The sequence below is a fragment of the Salvelinus fontinalis genome, chromosome 30, assembly GCF_029448725.1.
Source record: "Salvelinus fontinalis isolate EN_2023a chromosome 30, ASM2944872v1, whole genome shotgun sequence".
Lineage (NCBI taxonomy): Eukaryota > Metazoa > Chordata > Actinopteri > Salmoniformes > Salmonidae > Salvelinus > Salvelinus fontinalis.
Genome location: NC_074694.1, coordinates 23,185,225 through 23,210,159, shown reverse-complemented (window position 1 = coordinate 23,210,159; position 24,935 = coordinate 23,185,225). Strand labels below are relative to the sequence as shown.

The 24,935-nt window shown below is 42.9% G+C and overlaps 1 protein-coding gene across 1 annotated transcript in view; it reads right to left on the bottom strand.

Moving 5' to 3' along the window:
- Positions 1-24,579, bottom strand: part of pgbd5 (piggyBac transposable element derived 5) — a 41,895-nt gene extending 17,316 nt beyond the window's left edge. Inside the window, exons 1-4 of the mRNA XM_055890077.1 lie at positions 23,861-24,579; positions 9,300-9,730; positions 1,808-1,942; positions 613-793 (exon numbers count right to left, since the gene is read on the bottom strand). Of these exons, the coding sequence (XP_055746052.1) occupies positions 613-793; positions 1,808-1,942; positions 9,300-9,730; positions 23,861-24,173 (1,060 nt within the window). The 5' untranslated portion in view covers positions 24,174-24,579. The remainder of the gene's footprint in view (positions 1-612; positions 794-1,807; positions 1,943-9,299; positions 9,731-23,860) is intronic.
- Positions 24,580-24,935: the final 356 nt, after the last annotated feature.

Here is a 24,935-nt window from a genome sequence, read left to right as displayed (position 1 = left end):
GTACGTTATATAGGTATGCATGGCAGCTTTGACATCGCTTTTTAACATCGGCATTAAACTAGACATTGGGCCGATACCGATATTGGCATTTTTAGCTAATATCGGCCAATTCCGATATGTTTACCGATATATCGTGCATCCCTAATAAAAGCAAAGCTTGATTTAATTTAATTATTATTTTTTTTTTAATCACAAAACAGGTAGTGTAATGGGATGTCTTACTGTGGTGTGTGAAAAATCCAATACTTTACCTTGTATGAGGTAAAAATCACATTGTTGTGAAAGCACCTCCTCTAAGAGTATGGATTAGGCTGTTTGAGAAGGTTTGAATACTAAGCAACCTGCCTACACATAGTTTGAAGTACAATACCAACATAGCAACTGTAGTAGATCAAAGCTGTGTGCTGGAAAACCTTGGTAGAGCATGGGTGGAATAAGCATTGTGGCGCTCCTGAATATCTTTTCTTTTTAAGCTTCAGACAAATGCCTCCTCCCCATTTAAACAGTTTTTTGTTTTTAATAGAGAGAAAGGATAGAGAGAAAGAAATTGATGGGGAGAGAAAGAGACAGAGAGAGGGAAAGAAAGACAGACAGACTGAGATTAACATATACCCTGTTTCTCAAACTCCTGGTACAGGTTGAGGCTGGTGATGCTGGGTCCGGTGAAGATGATGCTGTTGCGGCCTGAGAGGTTCTGACACAGCTGTTTGGCCACCATACTGTGGAGCTGAGGCTTGTTCTTCAGGGTGGCCAACCCATCAGGACCCCGGCCCTCCTTTAGATGCACATAGATCTGGAAGAGAGATAGACAGTCAAAGCCACGATAATGTCATACATTGACATATAGAAATCAATACATACATTACCTCAGGAATGATCTGTGTAGCAGCTATCGTACCAAGTGTTCCAATTAGCGACCTTGATGTGGCTCCTACAATCTGAATCACTGGCCTGGCTTAGCTCCATTGATTACAATTTACATGTAAATATTACTCTGATCAGACAAATTGATTGACAGGCTAGTTATCATCACACAATGTAATTTATCATTTACAATATGAACCCTGTTGTTTTGCAAATTACGTAAGAAAATGCATAATAGATGAATTCTTCTTCCCACCAACTGGGACGGGCGTGCATATCCATTAATTCTCATGCCTTCCTGGGTCTGTTTGAGGCTTGGGGAAGCAGTCATTTGGTTATACACCCACCAAGAGCAGAGAGCAATTATACTAAGTGGACTGGCACTTTATTTTCCAAGCAGTGACTGGGCATTGCACTAACGGAATCCCATTGATTCACTCTATAACTTTTCACTTTTTTTCTTCTCTTCTCCCTATGGCACATTTCTGCCATAAAAGAAGGCATTTCAGAGCCAAAAGAAACCGATCGGCTTGTAAAAGCCTAACTCCTGGGAAAAAACAACAGAACATTGGGTCTGGAGACTGATTGAGGCACTGGATGGTCCCATATCAGTCATCCAATCACACAGTTTGCCTGGATCTCTCAGCTGTCTGAGTGAGTGGGAAGGGTTACACTAGTCTGATTACACTAGTCCTGTCGTATTCTAGAGTCTAGACGAATGGCAGGCAGTCTTGTGTAATTCCCGGTGAGGTTGCACAGGGGGTAATTGAAGGTGCACAGTCTTTGTCACAAAGTTGGCAAAGCACTAGCTCCCGGATATAAGAGTATAAATCCAAGAGGTTACAGTACAGTCCCTCCCCTAATTTTTTCTCCACTGCTCTCACCATCTCTCTTTGTCTCATTTACACAAACATAACATGATACATGTACACACACACTGTACCTGACAGATGAAGCCAGTGGATGTGCATTGGCGGACCCACAGACTGAACTTCCGCTTCCTCCTCTTCCTCAGCTCTCTCTCTGTACAGGTGGTGATGAACGCCGGGTCCTCATCAATCAGAGGCTCATGGAGCACCTATGGAACAGTGGGAATATACAGTTCATATTCAAAGGCGTCCATTCAGCCAAGACCAGGTATATAACCAGGGATGGCACCATGGCAGCGGTTTCTGACTGATTGTACTGTATAAGATGCATGTGTGTGGACTACAGACTAAGGCTAGGTAGCATCTTATCACAAAATGTAGGATATCAAAGTGGATGGAGGACCCAGGCATGCGTTGCCACAGTGATTTCCCAACGGGACCAAGGAGACACAACGAGGCACAGGTGGTGTTTGTTTAGCCCAGAGCAGAACAGGCAAACCAATACTGTATATGCACTGCCTGCTACCTCTCTGTTAATTAACTCACACCTCCTACTACTGGGGAGCCACACAGACACACCACCTGACTGAGAAGAAGTACCTAGAATATCTGCTCGGTCTGCAGGAGAGCCAGAACTCATTAGGGAGCAGGGATTTCAGACCTGCAACAGAAGTGAGTGTGTGTATCAGATTGAGCACTGTAGATAAGGTGTGATGAGGTTGTTCCAGGTTGATTTTCACCCCTATCGATTTGTTGTGATGATACAACAGAAACACCTGGCTTCTTTACAGGGAGTCAAAGAGGTAAAAAAGATAGAGACAATGTTGACAAGAGGAGTTTGAGACATTAATTATTCAGTTGGAAACAAACAGCAACTGTTCATAGCTATCCACAGGTCTCCTGAAAATCCAGAAAATGATTCACAAAAGGATTTTAAAAAGAATTCACAGTTATTCCTGCATGGGTGAAGTCAGTGACAGGTGAACACATTCTGTTTAAATGTGTGTTGTCTGACTTTTCCCTGCTGCCTGGCTATAGACCTGTCCTTCATAACCTTCTACTAAGTGCTCTACTGGTAAATTACAATCATCTGTTAAGCTCTATTGGTCTTTGGCCTGTGGGGGCTGAATGTCTATCAAACCCATTTATCAACCCCAATGACTTCATCTCAGTGGAGGCCATGATACAGATTCCTTCTATCAGTCTTCTCTCTGTCTCTTGCTGACAGCTACTGCATTAGCTAAGATCAGTGGCAGTTTGACAACCATTACCTGAGGGAAATACACAGTGTCTGACAAGATAGCGATGGAAACAAAAAAAGGTACACCTATTTGCCAGACCTTCTTAATTTGCTGGATCTCTAAACAGAGTTGTTTGTGTTGTCTACATTAATGAGAGAATATTATTTTTTTTACAGCTAGCTAAGCAGAATTGTTAATGCCACAAAGCTCAGCAATTTTTATTTATTTTCCAAAGAACCCCTGCTATGCCAGAGATGCACTGGAAGGCACTAATCTGCTTTGACATGCACCGTTCCTTTCATTTAAAAAACTTGATTTAACACATTTCTATAAAGGCTTTTGTTATGCTTATTATACAGATGTAGGACCTTAATTTGATCACCCTTTTGCAGGAGAACTTTCCTGCGATGCAGGAAATGTAAAACGTGTTGTGAATGAGGTTTAAAAAGACTTCTGAAGTTTGTAGTTTCCACTTTGAAATTTCAGACTAGATTTTTACCTTACAAAAATTTGAACAACCCCTACAAAAATGTCCATCAATTATAATACACATACTAAATAACATTTCCTGTTGCTGCATTATTCATTTTCTGCTGTAGCAAACTGGCTCAAATTAAGATCCTACTGTAAATCTGTAAAAGGCAGAAGCTGAAGAAGGTAGGCTTCACAGACAGCAAAAACAGTACATGGAACATTTTGGGTAGACAATTTCTCTTCACCACAGCCAGAGAAAATGCATTCATTATTCAGACAGGACATCCACCCCTAGTCTGTGCTGATCAGAGCCCCTGGCAGAGGCAGCCCAATCAAAGACATGTTAGCAGCACATCCCACTGTGGAGCTATGGAGGGTATGTTTTACATCATACCTTTACAGCTACTGGACTAGATGGTACTGGGCAGTAAGTGTAGATAATAAGAAAGAATGTCTGGGTGAAAGTATTTGCATTGACAAATGATAAAAAGGTTTTGTACAGTGCCTGTTGGATTGTACACACACAGAGAGAGAGAGAGAAAACAAGAAAACCAGAGAGAGAGAGAGAGAGAGAGAGAGAGAAACACCCTTATCTGAGCTGAGATACTGAGGCTGTCATCAGTGCTGTGCTGTGTCCATACTCCAGCCTTGGGGGCCCTGACCTCTAGGCCAGAGGCTGTGGTGTGAAGGTGCATTCCCTATCCCTCAGCTCTGACTGTGTGAGTCTGCCTCATTTCCATTTAAACTCCTGGGAGTGAAGTAGAGCAGAGGGGAAGGGAAATGCCCTCTCAGAACTCCTCTCCTGTCAGCTTCGGGAGGTAGCAGTGCCCTGCTTTGATCCTTCATGTCTGACAGGGAATTTACATGCAACGCACAATGCCTGATCACCAGGGAGCACGAGGAGGAAATCTGTCAGCCTCCTGTACACTGTGTATATAGCTGAGAATACACTACTTCTTGGCTGACACATTGGGCTCATCCAAGAGTTATTCTCAGATACAAGTGTTGGGGCCGGGACGATACCAGTATCGCGATACTCGTTAGTATCGAGGCAAGGATACAAAACACGAAGCAGATTTGACTTCTTTAGGAAAACTGCCCTAATGTTGGAAACAAACATCATTATGCTGTCATCCAGAGTTACATGTATTTATTTTCCAAGCTATAGCATATTTTACATACAGCAGGTTTTTAAAGAGCGAATTAAAAACTAGATATCAGTCTTGGGGATGTGGTTCAATGTGGCAGTTATTGACGTTTGTCCCCCATGGGACACCATAGGAACAAAGCCAGTATTACTTCCACAAAATAGTATGAATCTAAGATACACTCTATATACACAAAGGTATGGACACTGCTTCAAATTATTGTATATAGATTCTCTTTGTATCTACATTGTATATAGATTCTCTTTTTTTCTACCATGTTATTGACTTGTTTATTGTTTACTCCATGTGTAACTCTGTGTTGTTGTCTGTTCACACTGCTATGCTTTATCTTGGCCAGGTCGCAGTTGCAAATGAGAACTTGTTCTCAACTAGCCTACCTGGTTAAATAAAGGTGAAATAAAAAAAATAATTAAAAAAATTAGTCGATTGGGCTATTTCAGCCACACCTGTTGCGGACAGGTGTATACAATGGAGCACACAGCCATGCAATCGCCATAGACAAACATTGGCAGTAGAATGGCCTTACTAAAGAGCTTACTGGCTTTCAACGTGTCACTGTCATAGGATGCCACCTCTCCAACAAGTCAGTTCGTCAAATTTCTGCCCTGCTAGAGCTGCCTCGGTCAACTGTAAGTGCTGTTATTGTGAAGTGGAAACGTCTAGGAGCAACCATGGCTCAGTCGCAAAGTGGAAGGCCACACAAGCTCACAGAACAGGACCACAGAGTACTAAAGCGAGTGGAGCGTAAAAATCATCTGTCCTTGGGTTGCAACACTCATTACCGAGTTCCAAACGGCCCCTGGATGCAACGTCAGCACAAGAACTGTTCGTCAGGAGCTTCATGAAATAGGTTTCCATGGCCGAGCAGCTGTACACAAGCCTAAAAACTGTAATTTTTGGTGGAGGAGAAATAATGGTCTGGGGCTGTTTTTCATGGTTCAGGATAGGCCCTTTAGTTCCAGTGAAGGGAAATCTTAACGTTACAGCATACAACGACATTCTAGACCATTCTGTGCTTCCAACTTTGTGGTAACAGTCAGCATGACAATGCCCCATGCACAAAGCGAGGTCCATACAGAAATTGTTTGTCGAAATCGGTGTGGAAGAACTTGACTGGACAGAGCTCTGACCTAAATCCCGTCGAACACCTTCGGGATGAATTAGAACGCCGACTTCAACTTCTAATCGCCCAACATCGGTGCCCAACCTCACTAATGCTTGTGGCGGAATGGAAGCGTTTTCTATCAGAGAAGTTGTTTATTGCTCTTAGTTGAGCTTTAAAAAGGACCACAGAGTTTGATCTGCTTCGTGTTTTAATTTTGGCATGGAAAAAAATATTGCGATACTGGTATCACAGCCCTAACAAGTGTTATACAATTTATTAAATTTGATTGGGCATTTTCATTCCTTCTTATTTCTTTTCTAAAATGTTATATTGGTTGTCATATTGGGAAAGTCAGTTGTACAACAATGCATTCAACTGAAATGTGTCTTCCGAATTTAAAAATTGAGCACACAGAAATGCAATCTCCATAGACAAAAATTGGCAGTAGAATGGCCCTACTGAAGAGCTCAGTGACTTTCAGTGTGGCACCGTCATAGGTTGCCATCTTTTCAATAAGTCAGTTCGTCCACCTACTTTTGACCATGTAGTGTAGATTTCCAGTTATAAACTGGGTGGTTCGAGCCCAGAATGCTGGTTGGCTGACAGCTGTGGTATATTAGACCAATAAGAAGTGCCTCATCTGCAGAGTGGACATCGAGGCGCAGTTTGTCTGCCGTTGAGAGTTGATGCTGTTTTTCTAACAACTCTTTGTTGGAATTTTCTCACACACCTTCAGCAGCTGATACTCAACCATCAGTAAAAATTATGATGTTCTTGTAGAGAATTGTCAACTATGTTGTAGCAAGTAATGAAAACAAACGTCCATGGAAAATGAGAGAAAATAGCACCAGGCTCAAATCCAGTAAAGGCGATTACTGGAGGTCTTTAAGTGTGTTTTATTCTTATTTTTTTTTAGTTGTCCCTTGTTCTTACCAACATCTCCCTCTCACGTCGCTGCTCATATTAATACACATTATCGACATCCACGTCTTCGGCGCACGGGGAACAGTGGGTTAATTGCCTTGCTCAGCGGCAGAACGACTGATTTTTTTTACCTTGTCAGCTCGGGGATTCAATCCAGATCCCTTTCGGTTACTGGCCCATCGCTCTAACCACTAGGCTACCTGCCACCCCGTGATTTATATTGGTTGTTAATTTGATTGTCATATTGGTTGTTATATTGGGATGTCTGTGTCAAAAAAGTAACTTAAAACTGAAGTAGAACGGAGGACAGGTATGAGAAATCCCTGCCATGGCCTGACACAGTGGCAATCACATGTAATTATTTCTGTGAGGTCAACAACATTTCAACTTCGTATCCTCCCAGCCCACTTCTTCCTCCCAGCCCACATCTTCCTCCCAGCCCACATCTTCCTCCCAGCCCACATCTTCCTCCCAGCCCACATCTTCCTCCCAGCCCACATCTTCCTCCCAGCCCACATCTTCCTCACAGCCCACATCTTCCTCCCAGCCCACTTCTTCCTCACAGCCCACTTCTTCCTCACAGCCCACTTCTTCCTCACAGCCCACTTCTTCCTCCCAGCCCACTTCTTCCTCCCAGCCCACTTCTTCCTCCCAGCCCACTTCTTCCTCCCAGCCCACTTCTTCCTCCCAGCCCACTTCTTCCTCCCAGCCCACTTCTTCCTCCCAGCCCACTTCTTCCTCCCAGCCCACTTCTTCCTCCCAGCCCACTTCTTCCTCACAGCCCACATCTTCCTCCCAGCCCACTTCTTCCTCACAGCCCACTTCTTCCTCCCAGCCCACTTCTTCCTCCCAGCCCACTTCTTCCTCCCAGCCCACTTCTTCCTCCCAGCCCACTTCTTCCTCCCAGCCCACTTCTTCCTCCCAGCCCACTTCTTCCTCCCAGCCCACTTCTTCCTCCCAGCCCACTTCTTCCTCCCAGCCCACTTCTTCCTCCCAGCCCACTTCTTCCTCCCAGCCCACTTCTTCCTCCCAGCCCACATCTTCCTGGCACAGAAACACAGACAGGTTGTCCTCCTTTCAGAAAAGTTCACATTGCCACGGTTCTGAAAGAGATGGTGGAATCTTCATGGGAGGTTGCAAATTGGCTCATGTCAATCAATTCAAAATGCAGCAAGGATATTCAGTGTGCATTGGCTTGTTTTGAACTTAATCTGAACCAATCCCTCTTGATTAGACAACCCAAATACACATTATTCAGCTGCTGCCAGATGTGAGATTAACATTTGAATAGAGTTTAATTAGACAGAAAACAAGTTTACTCTTCACAGAACAATGCTTTGGGAGCTGAATATTTAACTGTGAGTCTGTTCTAAACTAGGACAAACATGGACACAATGTACTATTGTTCCAGGAATGTTTGTCCAAAAGACAACCTACCTATCTGAAGAACACTGTGCTGTATTTTGAGTCTGTTCTAAATGAACCCAGAGCTGGGTACACCAAGCTGTAATATCCTGTGTCTGTTTGTGTTGTAAATATTTACAGTGCAGGATACTGAACTGTAATATACAATAACTGATGTGTATCATCTAAAAAGTGATCTAAAAGTTATGTTATGATCTAAAATGGTTAATTTAACTCTATATAATGTAACTGTCATCTGCAGGTGTTGCAACCGGTTCAGGGAACAGAACTGAAAACTGGAAAATAACAAACCTTTTTCAAGGAACAGAATCGGGAACGAAAGTGATTCATACTGTTCTGGAACAGAACCATTATTTTTAAAGCATGAGAACTGCTTAATAACATTTTATGTTCCAGGCATTTTTTTCTAGTCCCACAAAAAAACACCAACAAAACACCTATGCAAAGCCCTCTCTCTGTCACTCGGAAAAATATTCCAGTGTCTGCCTGAATGCTGAAAATCTTTGCTAGTGTATGTGCATATTTAGGCTACATGCCCCTCCCCTACTGTACTGACGTTACAAGTGTAATTCAGAAGATAGGGAGAGATTAATTAGCTTGAGAACAATGGATTAATTTTCAATGCTAGTTAAAGATACTATAGGCCTAGTTGTGACATTTCACGTTGAATTTTTTAACTACAAAAAGTAAGATGTGTTTTTAATTATTGTGCCCCTCTGCACACACAAGCTATTTAGCTAGCTAGCTCCAGCTTGTTAGCTAGCTAGCTCAAAGGACATTCAAAGTTGCTCCCTAGAAGCCGCTCCTCCTAGGTATAATTCGGTGGTCCTAATTCAGATAATGCATGTCATAACAAGATGCCCAGCGCTTCAAGCCTCCTCCTCAACCCACTCTTGCGCTCTCCCCACCCGCAACATTTCAGTCACATCTTGCGCTATAGGCTACACTTGTCTGCCCATCACACATGTAAACAACTAGCTTGCCTCCTCTATCCACACTGATTAGTGAAGTAAATCAATGAGCTAACTGTAAAAAATGGTGTATTTCACAGGTTAAAAAAGGAACTATATAAATCATACCTTTTTTTGGTTCGACCGGTTCAGAACATTATTCCGCTGGTCGTAACAGTGTAACAGATCAAAAGAAATTGGGGAAAATAAATATTTTTGGTTCCAACCCCTAGTCATCTGTACTAAACAGTTCACACCACCGCAGCCCAGCGCCATACCTGAGTCTGAGAGGGGCGGAAGGTGCTGCAGCCGAACGACTGCTGCAGTGAGTCCAGGAAGGGCTGGATCTTGTAGAGGCCATGGCTGCCGTGGCTGGAGCGGAAGGCCACGATATGGAAGTACTTGAGGATCTTCTCGAAGCGTGCCTGGCTCATCTTGAGTGCAATGCTGCGATTGCTGAAGAAGCCGCTGCTCCAGATACTGAGCACTGACTCACAGCGGTGAACGCTGGTGGAAGTCACGAAGCCCAGGAAGGCCTTCATCTCAGCCGCCGTCACATTCCGCCAGCCCTCGTCGCTGCCGAAGCGCTCCTGGTACTTCTTGGCATACATGTTGGTCTGCGTCACCATGTTCTGGATGGCGTTGTCGGGCACAAAGAGCTGGAAGAAGTCCATGCAAGTGGCTGTGGCTGGCATTCTCTGGATAGGGCCTGGTGACAGGGAGAGAGAGACAGACAGATGATGGAGCTGCAGTCAAAGCATCACTCGCCCATTTCAAAACCTGCCTCAGATTGTTATTTTCATTTGACAGCATCAATCACACATTACTTGTAAATTGAGTCTTACTTTTAAAGGACTATGATTTTTTTTAAAGTTACAGTACTTTGACAGTATGGAGCTCTTTTGTGCATAGAGTTATTTTGTACTCTAAAAAAGCAAAACGCAAGGCCTCCCGGGTGGCGCAGTGGTCTAGGGCACTGCATCGCAGTGCTAACTGCGCCACCAGAGTCTCTGGGTTCGCGCCCAGGCTCTGTCGCAGCCGGCCGCGACCGGGAGGTCCGTGGGGCGACGCACAATTGGCATAGCGTCGTCCGGGGTAGGGAGGGTTTGGCCGGTAGGGATATCCTTGTCTCATCGCGCTCCAGCGACTCCTGTGGCGTGCCGGGCGCAGTGCGCGCCAACCAAGGGGGCCGGGTACACGGTGTTTCCTCCGACACATTGGTGCGGCTGGCTTCCGGGTTGGAGGCGCGCTGTGTTAAGAAGCAGTACGGCTGGTTGGGTTGTGCTTCGGAGGACGCATGGCTTTCGACCTTCGTCTCTCCCGAGCCCGTACGGGAGTTGTAGCGATGAGACAAGGTAGTAATTACTAGCGATTGGATACCACGAAAAATTGGGGAGAAAATGGGATAAAAATTTAAAAAATAAAAAAAAAGGCAAAACGCATAGGCCTGCATATGAACCAACATTTCTTTCCAGTCTTTGTGATTTGGATTGTAGGTCACTGTCAACCCTCGGGCTGCAATCAACTTCTATTCAACATGACAGTAACCATAATGTCATCGAAACAAGAATACAGCTTTTTGGGCTTGAAGAAATGGTTCATTAATATAATATGTTACAACACTATCTTGGATGAAAACAGCCATTGTCTTGTCTCGAACATGTCAGATGAAACACAATTAATTCCTGCTTATGCAAGCCGACAGCTATAACCTTGTTTAGGTCAAGCCCACTCATCGACATTGACATACTAGTTTCCATTCATGTTAATCAAGTCAAGGCCAACTTGGTGAATGAAAATCTTGCCTTCTCATTTAATATAATATAATAATAATTTAATGAGATCACAAGTCCAATACAGCAAATGAAAGATAAACATCTTGTGAATCCAGCCAACATGTCCAATTTTTTAAATGTTTTACAGCGAAAACACAACATATATTTATGTTAGCTCACCACCATATCCAAAAAAACACAGCCATTTTTTCACAGCAAAGATAGCTTTCACAAAACCCACAAATAGAGATAAAATGAATCACTAACCTTTGAACAACTTCATCAGATGACAGTCATATGACATCATGTTATACAATACATTTATGTTTTGTTCGATTATGTGCATATTTATAGCCACAAATCGTGGTTTTACATTGGTGCCATGTTCAGAAATGGCTCCAAAATAGCGAAAGTAATTACAGATAGCCACGTGAAATACAGAAATACTCATCATAAACTTTGATGAAAGATACATGTTTAACATATAATTAAAGATACACTGGTTCTTAATGCAACCGCTGTGTTAGATTTAAAAAAATAACTTTAGTAAAAAGCACAGCATGCAATAATCTGACAGCGCTCAGCCATTCTCCGCCATGTTGGAGTCAACAGAAATACGAAATTACATCATAAATATTCCCTTACCTTTGATGATCTTTCATCAGAATGCAGTTCCACAATAAATCTTTTTTTTTGTTTTATAATGTCCATTACTTCTGTCGAATTAGCAACTTTGGCTAGCATGTGTAGTTCACGTGTGTTAAGGCTGTCGCTTTCCTCATCCTCGGAAGAGGTGAGGAGAGAAGGATCTTCAGACCAAAATGCGGTTTCAGGGAAATAAGCCATCTTTTATTTTATAACAATGAAAAAACTGATGATGATGGCAACACGAACACAAACACTATAACAAACTTACAAAATAACAAAACGACGTAGAACGGAACCTGAACATAAACTTACATCACAAACGTAAACTCACGGACAGGAACGTTACATCGAAACACACGAACAGCCAAACAGTCCCGTAAGTGAAAACACATCGACAACGACGAAAGACATCACAGGAGACAATCACCCACAAACAAACAGTGAGAATGCCCTACCTAAATATGACTCTTGATTAGAGGAAAACGCAAACCACCTGCCTCTAATCAAGAGCCATACCAGGCAAACCAAAACCAACATAGAAACAAATAACATAGACTGCCCACCCAAAACTAACGCCCTGACCATAAACACATAAAAACAACATAAAACAGGTCAGGACTGTTACAACGTGTCCATAGAACTTTACGCTAATGAACGAAAACTTCAAAAAGTGATATTACAAATCGAATAAACTGGTCAAACTCAGTTGAGAATCAATCTTCAGGATGTTTTTCTCATATATATCCAATAACGTCCCAGACGGAGCATTTCTTCATGTCTATATAACGCATTGCAGACAAGGACATGACATTCCCAGTGTGCATGGCCAAGAATATGCCTGACCTGTCACTCCAAAGGCTCTCATTCGGTCCCACATCAGGCTAGACGCTACATTCCACGTTCTACTGCCTGTTGACATCTAGTGGAAGGCGTATGAAGTGCATACAGATCCATAAATATAAGGCATTTGAATAGGCGATGCCTTTCACAGTGACCCATTTCAGAATTTTCACTTCCTGTTCGGAAGTTTGCCTGCCATATGAGTTCTGTTTTACTCACAGATATAATTCAAACAGTTTTAGAAACATCAGAGTGTTTTCTATACAATAGTAATAATAATATGCATATCATATGATCTAGGACAGAGTACGAGGCCGTTTCATTTCTGCACCAATTCATCCAAAAGTGAAAATGTCGCCCCCTATCCCTATTAACTAATTTGGCAATGTGTAAGATTAAGGTAAGGCGGTCCTCCCTTAAGACTGACTTAGTCTTCCAGACAGTGAACTCTAGCATTTAGAGCTAATTAATAGAGAATAGACAGGCGTGACTCTCTTTCAATTAAAAGCTGATGATCAATAAGGTGTAATAAAATGATCAGCTGTTATTCGTGTGAGAGAGAGTCAGACCTATTTTTCTTGGCACACTTGTAGCAAGCACATTTACTGGAGTGAGAAAATGTCTCTAAACAGCAGTCTAAATTCAGGCCCAATTAACCACAAAAGGAAGACTGTTTGGGTTAGACCATTTTTAAAAGCTATTTAGCTAAAAGGAAGATTCTCATGTCCTCTCTAATGCCCCTAAGAGATAAGGAAAATGTTGGGTCTTAAAGGGACCAAAATTAACTAGTTTAGTTTGCTGAAGAAATACAGTAGATTTTTACATTACTGCTCTTGCACTGAATGTACAGGACAGGTTGACCGTGCTACAAGTTGTTACTTTTAGGCACTTAGTCCTGTATGGTTTGTAACTATTGTAGCTCACCAATTCCTCAAACCCAGCCTGAGAGATACATCTAAGTAGGCTTCAGGCCAAAGGGTGTCTCACACTGCAGAAATTGTTTCAAAAACCACTAATTTAATCCAGTAGACTTTCAAACTTGACAGCAATACAGCATGACTGCCTTAGATACAGGGATTTCCAAAGACAGATTCATACAGGTTTCCACAAAAGCAATACAGTAAACAAAAGTCATATCAAAAATACTATGCATAATAAATATTTTTTATGGAATAGAATTGTTTTATTCCCTTGATTTAGAATTCCATTCTGAGAAGAGTTTTCCCACATTTTCAGCACATGCTGATAAATTATTTCTATCCCACACCATTAACTGATAGCATAGGATTAAGGATTTTAAGAAGTCTTCTGCTACTGAAGACATCAGTAAGAGGAGCCTCAAAAGCATTCACTAACCACTGCATATACTACTCTCCCATAATCCTGCCTTTATAGCTCATATTTAAACTAGGGTGTAAGTTAGGTTCTAAGTTCTGTTAGGCAACAACCACATGGAAGAGTTCCACAAAAAACATATAATGGTACATAGTCTGTAAGAGATACATTTTTATTAGGATTGATTAATCATTCAGATTGAAAAGATTACTGTGTTGGCTGCGTTTACCACAAAAGTAACCCACCGGGCACACACTGGTTGAATCAACATTGTTTCCACATCCTTTCAACCAAATTACGTTGAACCAATGGAATAGAAGTTGAATTGACATCTGTGCAAAGTGGGAAGACACTGATTCTACAGCTACAGTAATGTACACACTAAATGCAGGGGGTTGGTATTCAGATTATGTAGGTTTTGAAATCAAATGTCAGTCTTTCAGGCACGGAAACAGACTTGCACCTTTTTGACATTAATCGGTCTGAAATGACTGAAAATACTGCGGTACAGTGTTTATAATAGGAACATATTGTAGATAACGTGTGTCACATTCAACAAAGTCAAATGGAGCTGGATTGAATCCAAAGCCTTTCTATCATAAACATTTGACATAATATATTGTTATACATTATACTGTATTAAAATATACTGTAATTCATGGGGGGGGGGGGTCCTAATGTGCATACGCATCACCGCAGGGATTTTACTAGGATAATGATGTAAACCAATAGGATGACATTTCAGACCCATGGACATGCTTACTAAGTACTCCCTATCCCTGTAATAGCTGTGTGATTTTCACAATGGACTAAATATCAATCATACAGACTCCATCTCTCATTTTGCAGACATTTTGCAGACATCATGCAGACATTTTTCAAAGGTTATATTTATGTATGTAGGAGTAATGTTCCCATATTTACTCTGTCAGCAAAGTCAAACCCACACCACAAGCTCCACATTTTGTTTCTCTAGTTGAACCTTGCACTGGATATCCTTGTCCTCAGTGAGCCCCCGCTTGCTGCATCCAAACCTTCAGTTGAGTTAATCTTACCACAGAACCACCTCATGTTCATCTTTCCTGGCCACACCAGCCCTGTGTCCTGCCTATTTGCTCATCTACTAATGGGTTTGATGCAGTCAAGCTTTTACTGCTCATTCAATATACCTGCCAGCACTACCATTTGTGTCAAAAGTCTAAAATAACTTATAGGGAAGTACCTAGTCCAATCCACAACTGAACGCAATCAACCGAAACGTGTCTTCCTTGATCATTTGATGATCCAAGATGGCGTAGCAGTGAAGACGTGTTTTTGTTCGTCCTCTTGTGTACTTATGTATTTTTCTTCTTTTTTGTATATATTTAAATTTTATTTTCACTCTTTTCCATTTTAATTTGATTATACCTTCCGGTAACCTGCCTCACCCAATGTGATACGGAATCGCTATTATTTGTAATTTTAGAACACATTCAAGAACCACCAGAAGCTAATTAGCTACAAGCTATTTAGTCATTGTTAGCCACTGCTAGCGGCTTTTACCTTCTGCACAGATACCAGCCCTGTTTTTTAGCCTGGATAATACTCGCCAATCTACCAGTATTGGACTATCTCTCCACTACAACGCCGTAATCCTGCCGTAATCCCTGGACCACCACTTCTGATCTTCACAGCTAGCTAGTGGCTAACGCCCCTGCCACGAAGCTAGCACCAGTTAGCCGTGAGCCAGGCGCATCTCCCGGCTAGCAAACTAAATTCTACAATACCTCTTTCGCCATCTGGCTTAGATCCTCTGTCGACACGGCGCCCCGCCGCACCACCACGACTGGTCTGCCGACGAATACTCCATCTGCTGTGCCTTCAACCGGCCTCCGTCGGAGTAGACGCTCCTACTAGCCCCGGGCTACTAACTTTAAACGGCGTGTCGCCCGCGTGTTAGCGTAGTGGCAACTACTCCGCGGCTTCCCTGTTCCATCTACTGCTGCCCCCTGGACCCTATGATCACTTGGCTACATAGCTGATGCCTGCTGGACTGTCCATTAATTCAGTGTACTCCATTCTGTTTATTATTTTTTTATCTGTCGGCCCCAGCCACGAACTCAGGCTCTGGGTGTAGTTATTCCGACCCTCTCTGCCTAGTCATCGCCATTTTACCTGCTGCTGTTGTGTTAGCTGTTAACTGATTAGCTGTTGCTGTCTCACCTGTTGTCTTAGCTAGCTCTCCCAATCAATACCTGCGATTACTTTATGCCTCGCTGTATGTCTCTCTCAAATGTCAATATGCCTTGTATACTGTTGTTCAGGTTAGTTATCATTGTTTTAGTTTATAATGGAGCCCCTAGTTCCACTCTTCATACGTCTGACACCTCCTTTGTCCCACCTCCCACACATGCGTTGACCTCGCCCATTATAACCAGCATGTCCAGAGATACAATCTCTTATCATCACCCGGTGCCTGCTCCTTTTATTCTTTGTCTCCAACGCTCTAGGCGACCAGTTTTGATAGCCTTTAGCCACACCCTCATCCTACTCCTCCTCTGTTCCTCGGGTGATGTGGAGGTAAACCCAGGCCCTGCATGTCCCCAGGCACCCTCATTTGTTGACTTCTGTGATCGAAAAAGCCTTGGTTTCATGCATGTCAACATCAGAAGCCTCCTCCCTAAGTTTGTTTTACTCCATGCTTTAGCACACTCTGCCAACCCTGATGTCCTTGCCATGTCTGAATCCTGGTTTAGGAAGGCCACCAAAAATTCTGAGATTTCCATACCCAATTATAACATTTTCCGTCAAGATAGAACTGCCAAAGGGGGAGGAGTTGCAATCTACTGCAGAGATAGCCTGCAAAGTAATGTCATACTTTCCAGGTCCATACCCAAACAGTTCGAACTTCTAATTTTAAAAATGAATCTAAAGAAATAAGCCTCTCACTGTTGCCGCCTGCTACCGAGCCCCCTCAGCTCCCAGCTGTGCCCTGGACACCATTTGTGAATTGATCGCCCCCCATCTAGCTTCAGAGTTTGTTCTGTTAGGTGACATAAACTGGGATATGCTTAACACCCCGGCCGTCCTACAATCTAAGCTAGATGCCCTCAATCTCACACAAATCATCAAGGAACCCACCAGGTACAACCCTAAATCTGTAAACATGGGCACTCTCATAGACATTATCCTGACCAACTTGCACTCCAAATACACCTCTGCTGTCTTCAATCAGGATCTCAGCGATCACTGCCTCATTGCCTGTATCCGCTACGGGTCTGTGGTCAAACAACCACCACTCATCACTGTCAAACGCTCCCTAAAACACTTCTGCGAGCAGGCCTTTCTAATCGACCTGGCCCGGGTACCCTGGAAGGATATTGACCTCATCCCGTCAGTAGAGGATGCCTGGTCATTCTTTAAAAGTAACTTCTTCACCATCTTAGATAAGCATGCCCCGTTCAAAAAATGCAGAACTAAGAACAGATATAGCCCTTGGTTCACTCCAGACCTGACTGCCCTCGACCAGCACAAAAACATCCTGTGGCGGACTGCAATAGCATCGAATAGTCCCCGCGATATGCAACTGTTCAGGGAAGTCAGGAACCAATATACGCAGTCAATCAGGAAAGCAAAGGATAGCTTTTTCAAGCAGAAATTTGCATCCTGTAGCTCTAACTCCAAAAAGTTCTGGGACACTATAAAGTCCATGGAGAACAAGAGCACCTCCTACCAGCTGCCCACTGCACTGAGGCTAGGTAACACGGTCACCACCGATAAATCCATGATAATCGAAAACTTCAACAAGCATTTCTCAACGGCTGGCCATGCCTTCCACCTGGCTACTCCAACCTCGGCCATCAACTCCCCCCCCAGCTACTCGCCCAAGCGTCCCCAGCTTCTCCTTTACCCAAATCCAGATAGCAGATGTTCTGAAAGAGCTGAAAAACCTGGACCCATACAAATCAGCTGGGCTTGACAATCTAGACCCTCTATTTCTGAAACTATCCGCCGCCATTGTCGCAACCCCTATTACCAGCCTGTTCAACATCTCTTTCATATCGTCTGAGATCCCCAAGGAATGGAAAGCTGCCGCGGTCATCCCCATCTGTAAAGGGGGAGACACCCTGGACCCAAACTGTTACAGACCTATATCCATCCTGCCCTGCCTATCTAAGGTCTTCGAAAGCCAAGTTAATAAACAGATCACTAACCATCTCGAATCCCACCATACCTTCTCCGCTGTGCAATCCGGTTTCCGAGCCGGTCACGGGTGCACCTCAGCCACACTCAAGGTACTAAATGATATCATAACCGCCATCGATAAAAGACAGTACTGTGCAGCCGTCTTCATCGACCTGGCCAAGGCTTTCGACTCTGTCAATCCTCATATTCTTAACGGCAGACTCAGTAGCCTCGGTTTTTCTGATGACTGCCTTGCCTGGTTCACCAACTACGTTGCAGACAGAGTTCAGTGTGTCAAATCGGAGGGCATGTTGTCCGGTCCTCTGGCAGTCTCTATGGGGGTACAACAGGGTTCAATTCTCGGGCCGACTCTTTTCTCTGTATATATCAATGATGTTGCTCTTCCTGCGGGCGATTCCCTGATCCACCTCTACGCAGACGACACCATTCTGTATACTTCTGGCCCTTCCTTGGACACTGTGCTATCTAACCTCCAAACGAGCTTCAATGCCATACAACACTCCTTCCGTGGCCTCCAACTGCTCTTAAATGCTAGTAAAACCAAATGCATGCTTTTCAACCGTTCGCTGCCTGCACCCGCCCGCCCGACTAGCATCACCACCCTGGACGGTTTCGACCTAGAATATGTGGACATCTATAAATACCTAGGTGTCTGGCTAGACTGTAAACTCTCCTTCCAGACTCATATTAAATATCTCCAATCCAAAATCAAATCAAGATTCGGCTTTCTATTTCGCAACAAAGCCTCCTTCACTCACGCCGCCAAACTTACCCTAGTAAAACTGACTATCCTACCGATCCTCGACTTCGGCGATGTCATCTCCAAAATTGCTTCCAATACTCTACTCAGCAAACTAGATGCAGTTTATCATAATGCCATCCGTTTTGTTACTAAAACACCTTATACCACCCACCACTGCGACCTGTATGCTCTAGTCGGCTGGCCCTCGCTACATATTCGTCGCCAGACCCACTGGCTCCAGGTCATCTATAAGGCCATGCTAGGTAAAGCTCCGCCTTATCTCAGTTCACGATAACAACACCCACCCGTAGCACGCGCTCCAGCAGGTATATCTCACTGATCATCCCAAAAGCCAACACCTCATTTGGCCGCCTTTCCTTCCAGTTCTCTGCTGCCTGTGACTGGAACAAATTGCAAAAATCGCTAAAGTTGGAGACTTACATTTCCCTCACCAACTTTAAACATCTGCTATCTGAGCAGCTAACCGATCGCTGCAGCTTTACATAGTCCATCTGTAAACAGCCCACCCAATTTACCTACCTCACCCCCTTACTGTTTTTATTTATTTACTTTTCGGCTCTTTTGCACACCAGTATCTCTACTTGCACATGATCATCTGATGATTTATCACTCCAGTGTTAATCTGCTAAAAATTGTAATTATTCGCTCCTATGGCCTATTTATTGCCTACCTCCTCATGCATTTTGCACACAATGTATATAGACTCATTTCCCCCCCTACTGTGTTATTGACTTGTTTATTGTTTACTACATGTGTAACTCTGTATCGTTGTCTATTCACACTGCTATGCTTTATCTTGGCCACGTCGTGACAGTGGCACAATGCACCCCCAGACCACCATTTAGCGAGAGGGGGCATTTATTTGCAAGTCACATCTGGTCTCAGTGACAGAGCTTTCAAACAGAGCAATGATGAAGACAGGACCCTCAACCTACACTTGTTGTGTGATACATTCATAATAGAGTTCGACCGATTAAATCGGAATGGCCGATTAATTTGGGCCGATTTCAAGTTTTCATAACAATCGGAAATCTGTATTTTTGGACACCGTTTTTTTTTTTTTTTACACCTTTATTTAACTAGGCAAGTCAGTTAAGAACACATTCTTATTTTCAATGACGGCCTAGGAATGGTGGGTTAACTGCCTTGTTCAGGGGCAGAACGACAGATTTTTACCTTGTCAGCTCGGGGATTCAATCTTGCAACCTTACGGTTAACTAGTCCAACGCTCTAACCACCTGCCTCACGAGGAGCCTGCCTGTTATGCGAATGCAGTAAGAAGCCAAGGTAAGTTGCTAGCTAGCATTAAACTTATCTTATAAAAAACAATCAATCAATCATAATCACTAGTTATAACTACACGTGGTTGATGCATAGGCGGAAATCCCAGGGGGGACGGGGGGGACACGACCCCCCCATCCTGGGGAAAATATGATTTGTCCCCCCCAATATATCACTGTAAACATAACTATGTAATTTCAATAATATTAATAATACGCAATGAAAGCACTTGTACTGATTATAGACACTTAATAGCGCGTTTTTAAATTTCACAAGATTGCGACCCCCCCACCCTTTGCCTCACAATGGTTTGATCCACTGCCAGTTCTTTAGCTGGCAAGGTAATAGAGGGCTCGTATCTACTGTCCGAAAGGCACTCAATGTACGTAACTGACGCGAGGTAATCCAGTCAATCGCGCCTTAGCAATGTATATATTTTTTTCATGTTGCAGGGTTCACACACTAGCTGAATTTGCAGAGCTAGCGCGCAAACTAAAGCAAACATTAACTATCAAGCTAGCTAGTACCTATTCCATTTATGTGGCGTCGTCAAAGATGGAATATTTGCTATCGTCAGTTTATTCCAAGATTAGCATGCAGCTGTAGTGCTTCAAAGTCCCTGTGATAAGGTTAGCGATAAACTGAAGTCCAAACTGAACAAAACTACACTCTCTTATACCATTGTCTTAAATATATTTAATGGTCTCGTTGCAAAAGCTAAATTGTCGCTAGTGAATTTTTTTTTTTTTCACCTTTAACCAGGTAGCAAAGATTATAGCAAACACCACAGAAACGGAATTGGTGCTCGCTAGCTTTGCAAATTCAGCTATTGTTGGAAGCCTGCCAATATGAAACAAACTATGTTAAAATTTCAAAACGTTGCAGCATGTGTTGTGTAAATGTGTGTGTGCAGCTAGACCGGTCAGCCAGCCAGCCAGGTAGAAAAATGTCAGAAAAAAGTAAAAAGACGGACATCAGAGTATTTTTCAGTACACCAAAACGCAAAGTAAGAACTCTAGTAGCCTAATATCTCAAAGACCAGTTGATAAAATGTTCATAAGAAAGAAGTGAAATGCTAATGGAAATATTTCACAATGATGTCATTAGGCAGAGCAGGCAACAGATGGCACACAGACAGCAGAGCTGGGGACAGATATGCAGGGACAGACTGGCAGAGACAGGGAGTCTCAAGTAAGTTTGTTGAGTCTTTGTTTGGCAACATTATGAAAGGTTCTCAATTTTTTTGATTTGTAAAATAGGGACATAATTGGAAAATGCCATGAATACCCCCACTCTCAATTTAAACTGGTGACTGAACCAAGATTTGTTTAAGGCAATGGTATTGCTGTTGTGATTAATTGTGTAGTTTTGGGTACCGGTAGTTAGGAGTACAGCAAACACCTTATTTATTTTCTAGGAGACAGACTGTGAGTCAGTGAGGGTGGTGAAAGGGAAAGAGCCAAGGAGAGAGACTTGAGGACAGTGTCACAGCCACGGCAGGACCAGGTGTCACCCTTGTTGCCAGCAGCACCAGTATAGGGGACAGTGGCACAGCATCGTCCAGTTACCTCAGTGATGACACAAAACCATATCAGCCACACCCACAATTTATAGAACCGCAAACTCTTGCAAACGTTTCAAGAGAGAGGAACACTGCACTGATAAGGAACATTGCTATAACTATTATTATTAGTAGTATTATAATGATTTAAACAAGTTGGGACAACCCTTCGGTTAACTACTGTACCTAACAATTATCCAGTAGTAGTGATTATGGTCCCTCAATATACATTTAACATATTACAACATAGTCTATGTGTTACAGCACTACTTTTGGTGTCCCCCTCAGGAATTGCTCCTGAGAAAATTTCATGTAATTGTCCCCTCCAAGGTTGATATCAGATTTTCGCCCCTGGGTTGATGATATTACTAGTTTATCTAGCGTGTCCTACGTTGCATATAAATCGATGCGGTGCGAATTCGCGAAAAAGGACTGTCGTTGCTCCAACGTGTACCTAACCATAAACATCAATGCCTTTCTTAAAATCAATACACAGAAGTATATATTTTTAAACCTGCATATTTAGCTAAAATAAATCCAGGTTAGCAGGCAATATTAACCAGGTCAAATTGTGTCACTTCTCTTGCGTTCATTGCATGCAGTCAGGGTATATGCAACAGTTTGGGCCGCCTGGCTCTTTGCAAACTAATTTGCCAGAATTTTACGTAATTATTACATAACACTGAAGGTTGTGCAATGTAACAGGAATATTTAGACTTATGGATGCCACCCGTTAGATAAATACAGAACGGTTCCGTATTTCACTGAAAGAATAAACGTCTTGTTGAGATGATACTTTCCGGATTCGACCACATTAATGACCTAAGGTTCGTATTTCTGTGTGTTATTATGTTATAATTAAGTCTATGATTTGATAGAGCAGTCTGACTGAGCGGTGGTAGGCACCAGCAGGCTCGTAAGCATTCATTCAAACAGCACTTTCGTGCATTTTGCCAGCAGCTCTTCGCAATGCTTCAAGCATTGCGCTGTTTATGACTTCAAGCCTATCAACTCCCGAGATTAGGGAGATTAGGCTGGTGTAACCGATGTGAAATGGCTAGCTAGTTAGCGGGGTGCGCGCTAATAGCGTTTCAAAAGTCACTCGCTCTGAGACTTGGAGTAGTTGTTCCCCTTGCTCTGCATGGGTAACGCTGCTTCGAGGGTGGCTGTTGTCAATGTGTTCCTGGTTCGAGCGAGGAGAGGGATGGAAGCTATACTGTTACAATGGCAATACTAAAGTGCCTATAAGATCATCCAAAAGTCAAAGCTATATGAAATATAAATCGTATAGAGAGAAATAGTCCTATAATTCCTATAATACTGTAACTACAACCTAAAACTTCTTACCTGGGAATATTGAAGACTCATGTTAAAAGGAACCATCAGCTTTCATATGTTCTCATGTTCTGAGCAAGGAACTTAAACGTTAGCTTTCTTACATGGCACATATTGCACTTTTACTTAATTCTCCAACACTTTGTTTTTGCATTCTTTAAACCAAATTGAACATGTTTCATTATTTATTTGAGGCTAAATTGATTTTATTGATGTATTATATTAAGTTAAAATAAGTGTTCATTCAGTATTGTTATAACTGTCATTATTACAAATAAAATGTTAAAAAAAAAAAAAATTTAATCGGCTTTTTTGGTCCTCCAATAATCAGTATCGGCGTTGAAAAAATCATAATCGATCGACCTCTAATCCATAATGCTATTTTTTACTTCTATATGACTGATAATCATCTGTAATACATTGACAATTTTACAGGACATTTGTAAGGATAAGAATATTACATATTTGGTTAGGTTGTTGCTGGTACTAGTATGCTTTACCCCTTTAAGCATGACATGCAACTGCTCAGTATTCCTTTACAATGGCAGCTGGTCCAAAATATGCATTGGCATACTACAATGCCTTAGTTGGCAAATACATGTGGTCGAACTGGCAAAGATGTTGCACAATGTTATTTGTGTCTGGAGAGACCGGAGAGAGAGGCAGAGAGTGCTCAAACATGTGTTCTGTGCCAATATTGTCTTTAATTCACTTAGGCTCCTCTGCAACTTGTCCTCTATGCCCATTTCCATTTCCTGGGCTACATAATTGAGAGGAGCAGCATGTCTGTCTGCTCACTGTTAACTAATTGTCCTGTTTCTCCACCACATTCCCAGACTGCCACTTCACTGTTTGTAAGATTCTGACCAATCATATAAACCACAATTCTCTAAGCAATTCATCCACATTGTGTCATGATCCTTTATTAAAGGAAACTTGGGCTTTTTCTCTCTCACTCTCTGGGCCTGCTGTTCAATCAGGACCTACAATCATAGGCTACTCATTAGATGGACACGCATGCTCACGAGAAAGAGAAAACACACACACACACACACACTGGAGATAATGACCTTAACCTATTAATTCAAGCTAGGCTTTATTCTTGAAATTACATACCATATGTGTCGTTGTAGGGGGCCACCGTGATATCTTGCAGTGTGTCGCTCCATCCATCCTTCTCTGCTTGGGTCTTTGAGATAGAGCCGGGTGGACCTCCGTTTTGACAATTCCCAGTCTCACCTGCCCTTTGATCATCCCCGGCCTCCAAGCAACAGTTATCCGAATTCGAGTCACCCGAAGTGCTGTAAAAGGGATTGTCGCTACTGTCATCTCCCGATTCCCCAAAAACATCATCTGAAATCTGCAAGCTTTCGTAGCGTGAGCGGGCCGCCTCCAGGACAGAAAGCGCCTTCATTCCACATTCCGCCATCGCTGGTCGATGCACTTGGTAGCTTACCACACCGCACAATATTCGGCATGCAACTATACTGGGGGAAAACCCGTGCCACACACACACCTACCCACGGGAGATGACAGCCCACTCCCCACTGTGCGCGTTTGATAATTCTGCTAGGCCTACTGCAGACTTGACTTGTGATGCGATAACTTCGACTCTCCCCTTTCTTCAAAGCATCGACCGGAGGGGAGCTGTCCTCATCAAGGCTACTGAAGTTCCCCTCCGCGCTGCGTACAGAGACCGAAATTATCAATATGTATCAATCTCTGCGCATCCTGGTTGGGCCAGCTATTTCGTTGGTGGCTCGTACTGTGTAGAGACCTCAATAAATACGCGGCATCTACATGTCAGCTGACCTGGTTGCTCTCCTGTACTGGCCAATAGCGTTGTTATCTCACTGCAACGTCAAATCTTACGGTATTAAAGCAGAATTGTGTTCTGATGCGGTTAGAACATGCATATACCCTATAAATAGATTTTTGCTTATGATACGAATATAAAATACATATATGATTAATGCATTCGTTTATTCAATGACATTGCAATTATAGGAACTATTTAAAGTAATTTTTGAAAATGTGTAATGATATCCTGTGAAAAGGAGAGCAACAGCAGGTCAGGATTTGTATGATAAAATCTGTTTCTAAGACCACCATGCTTAGAATAAAACAAACAACGTTCCCCTTGGCGCCCTGTGGGGGTGCAACAGATGGGGTCGCCCCAGTCATCTTACTT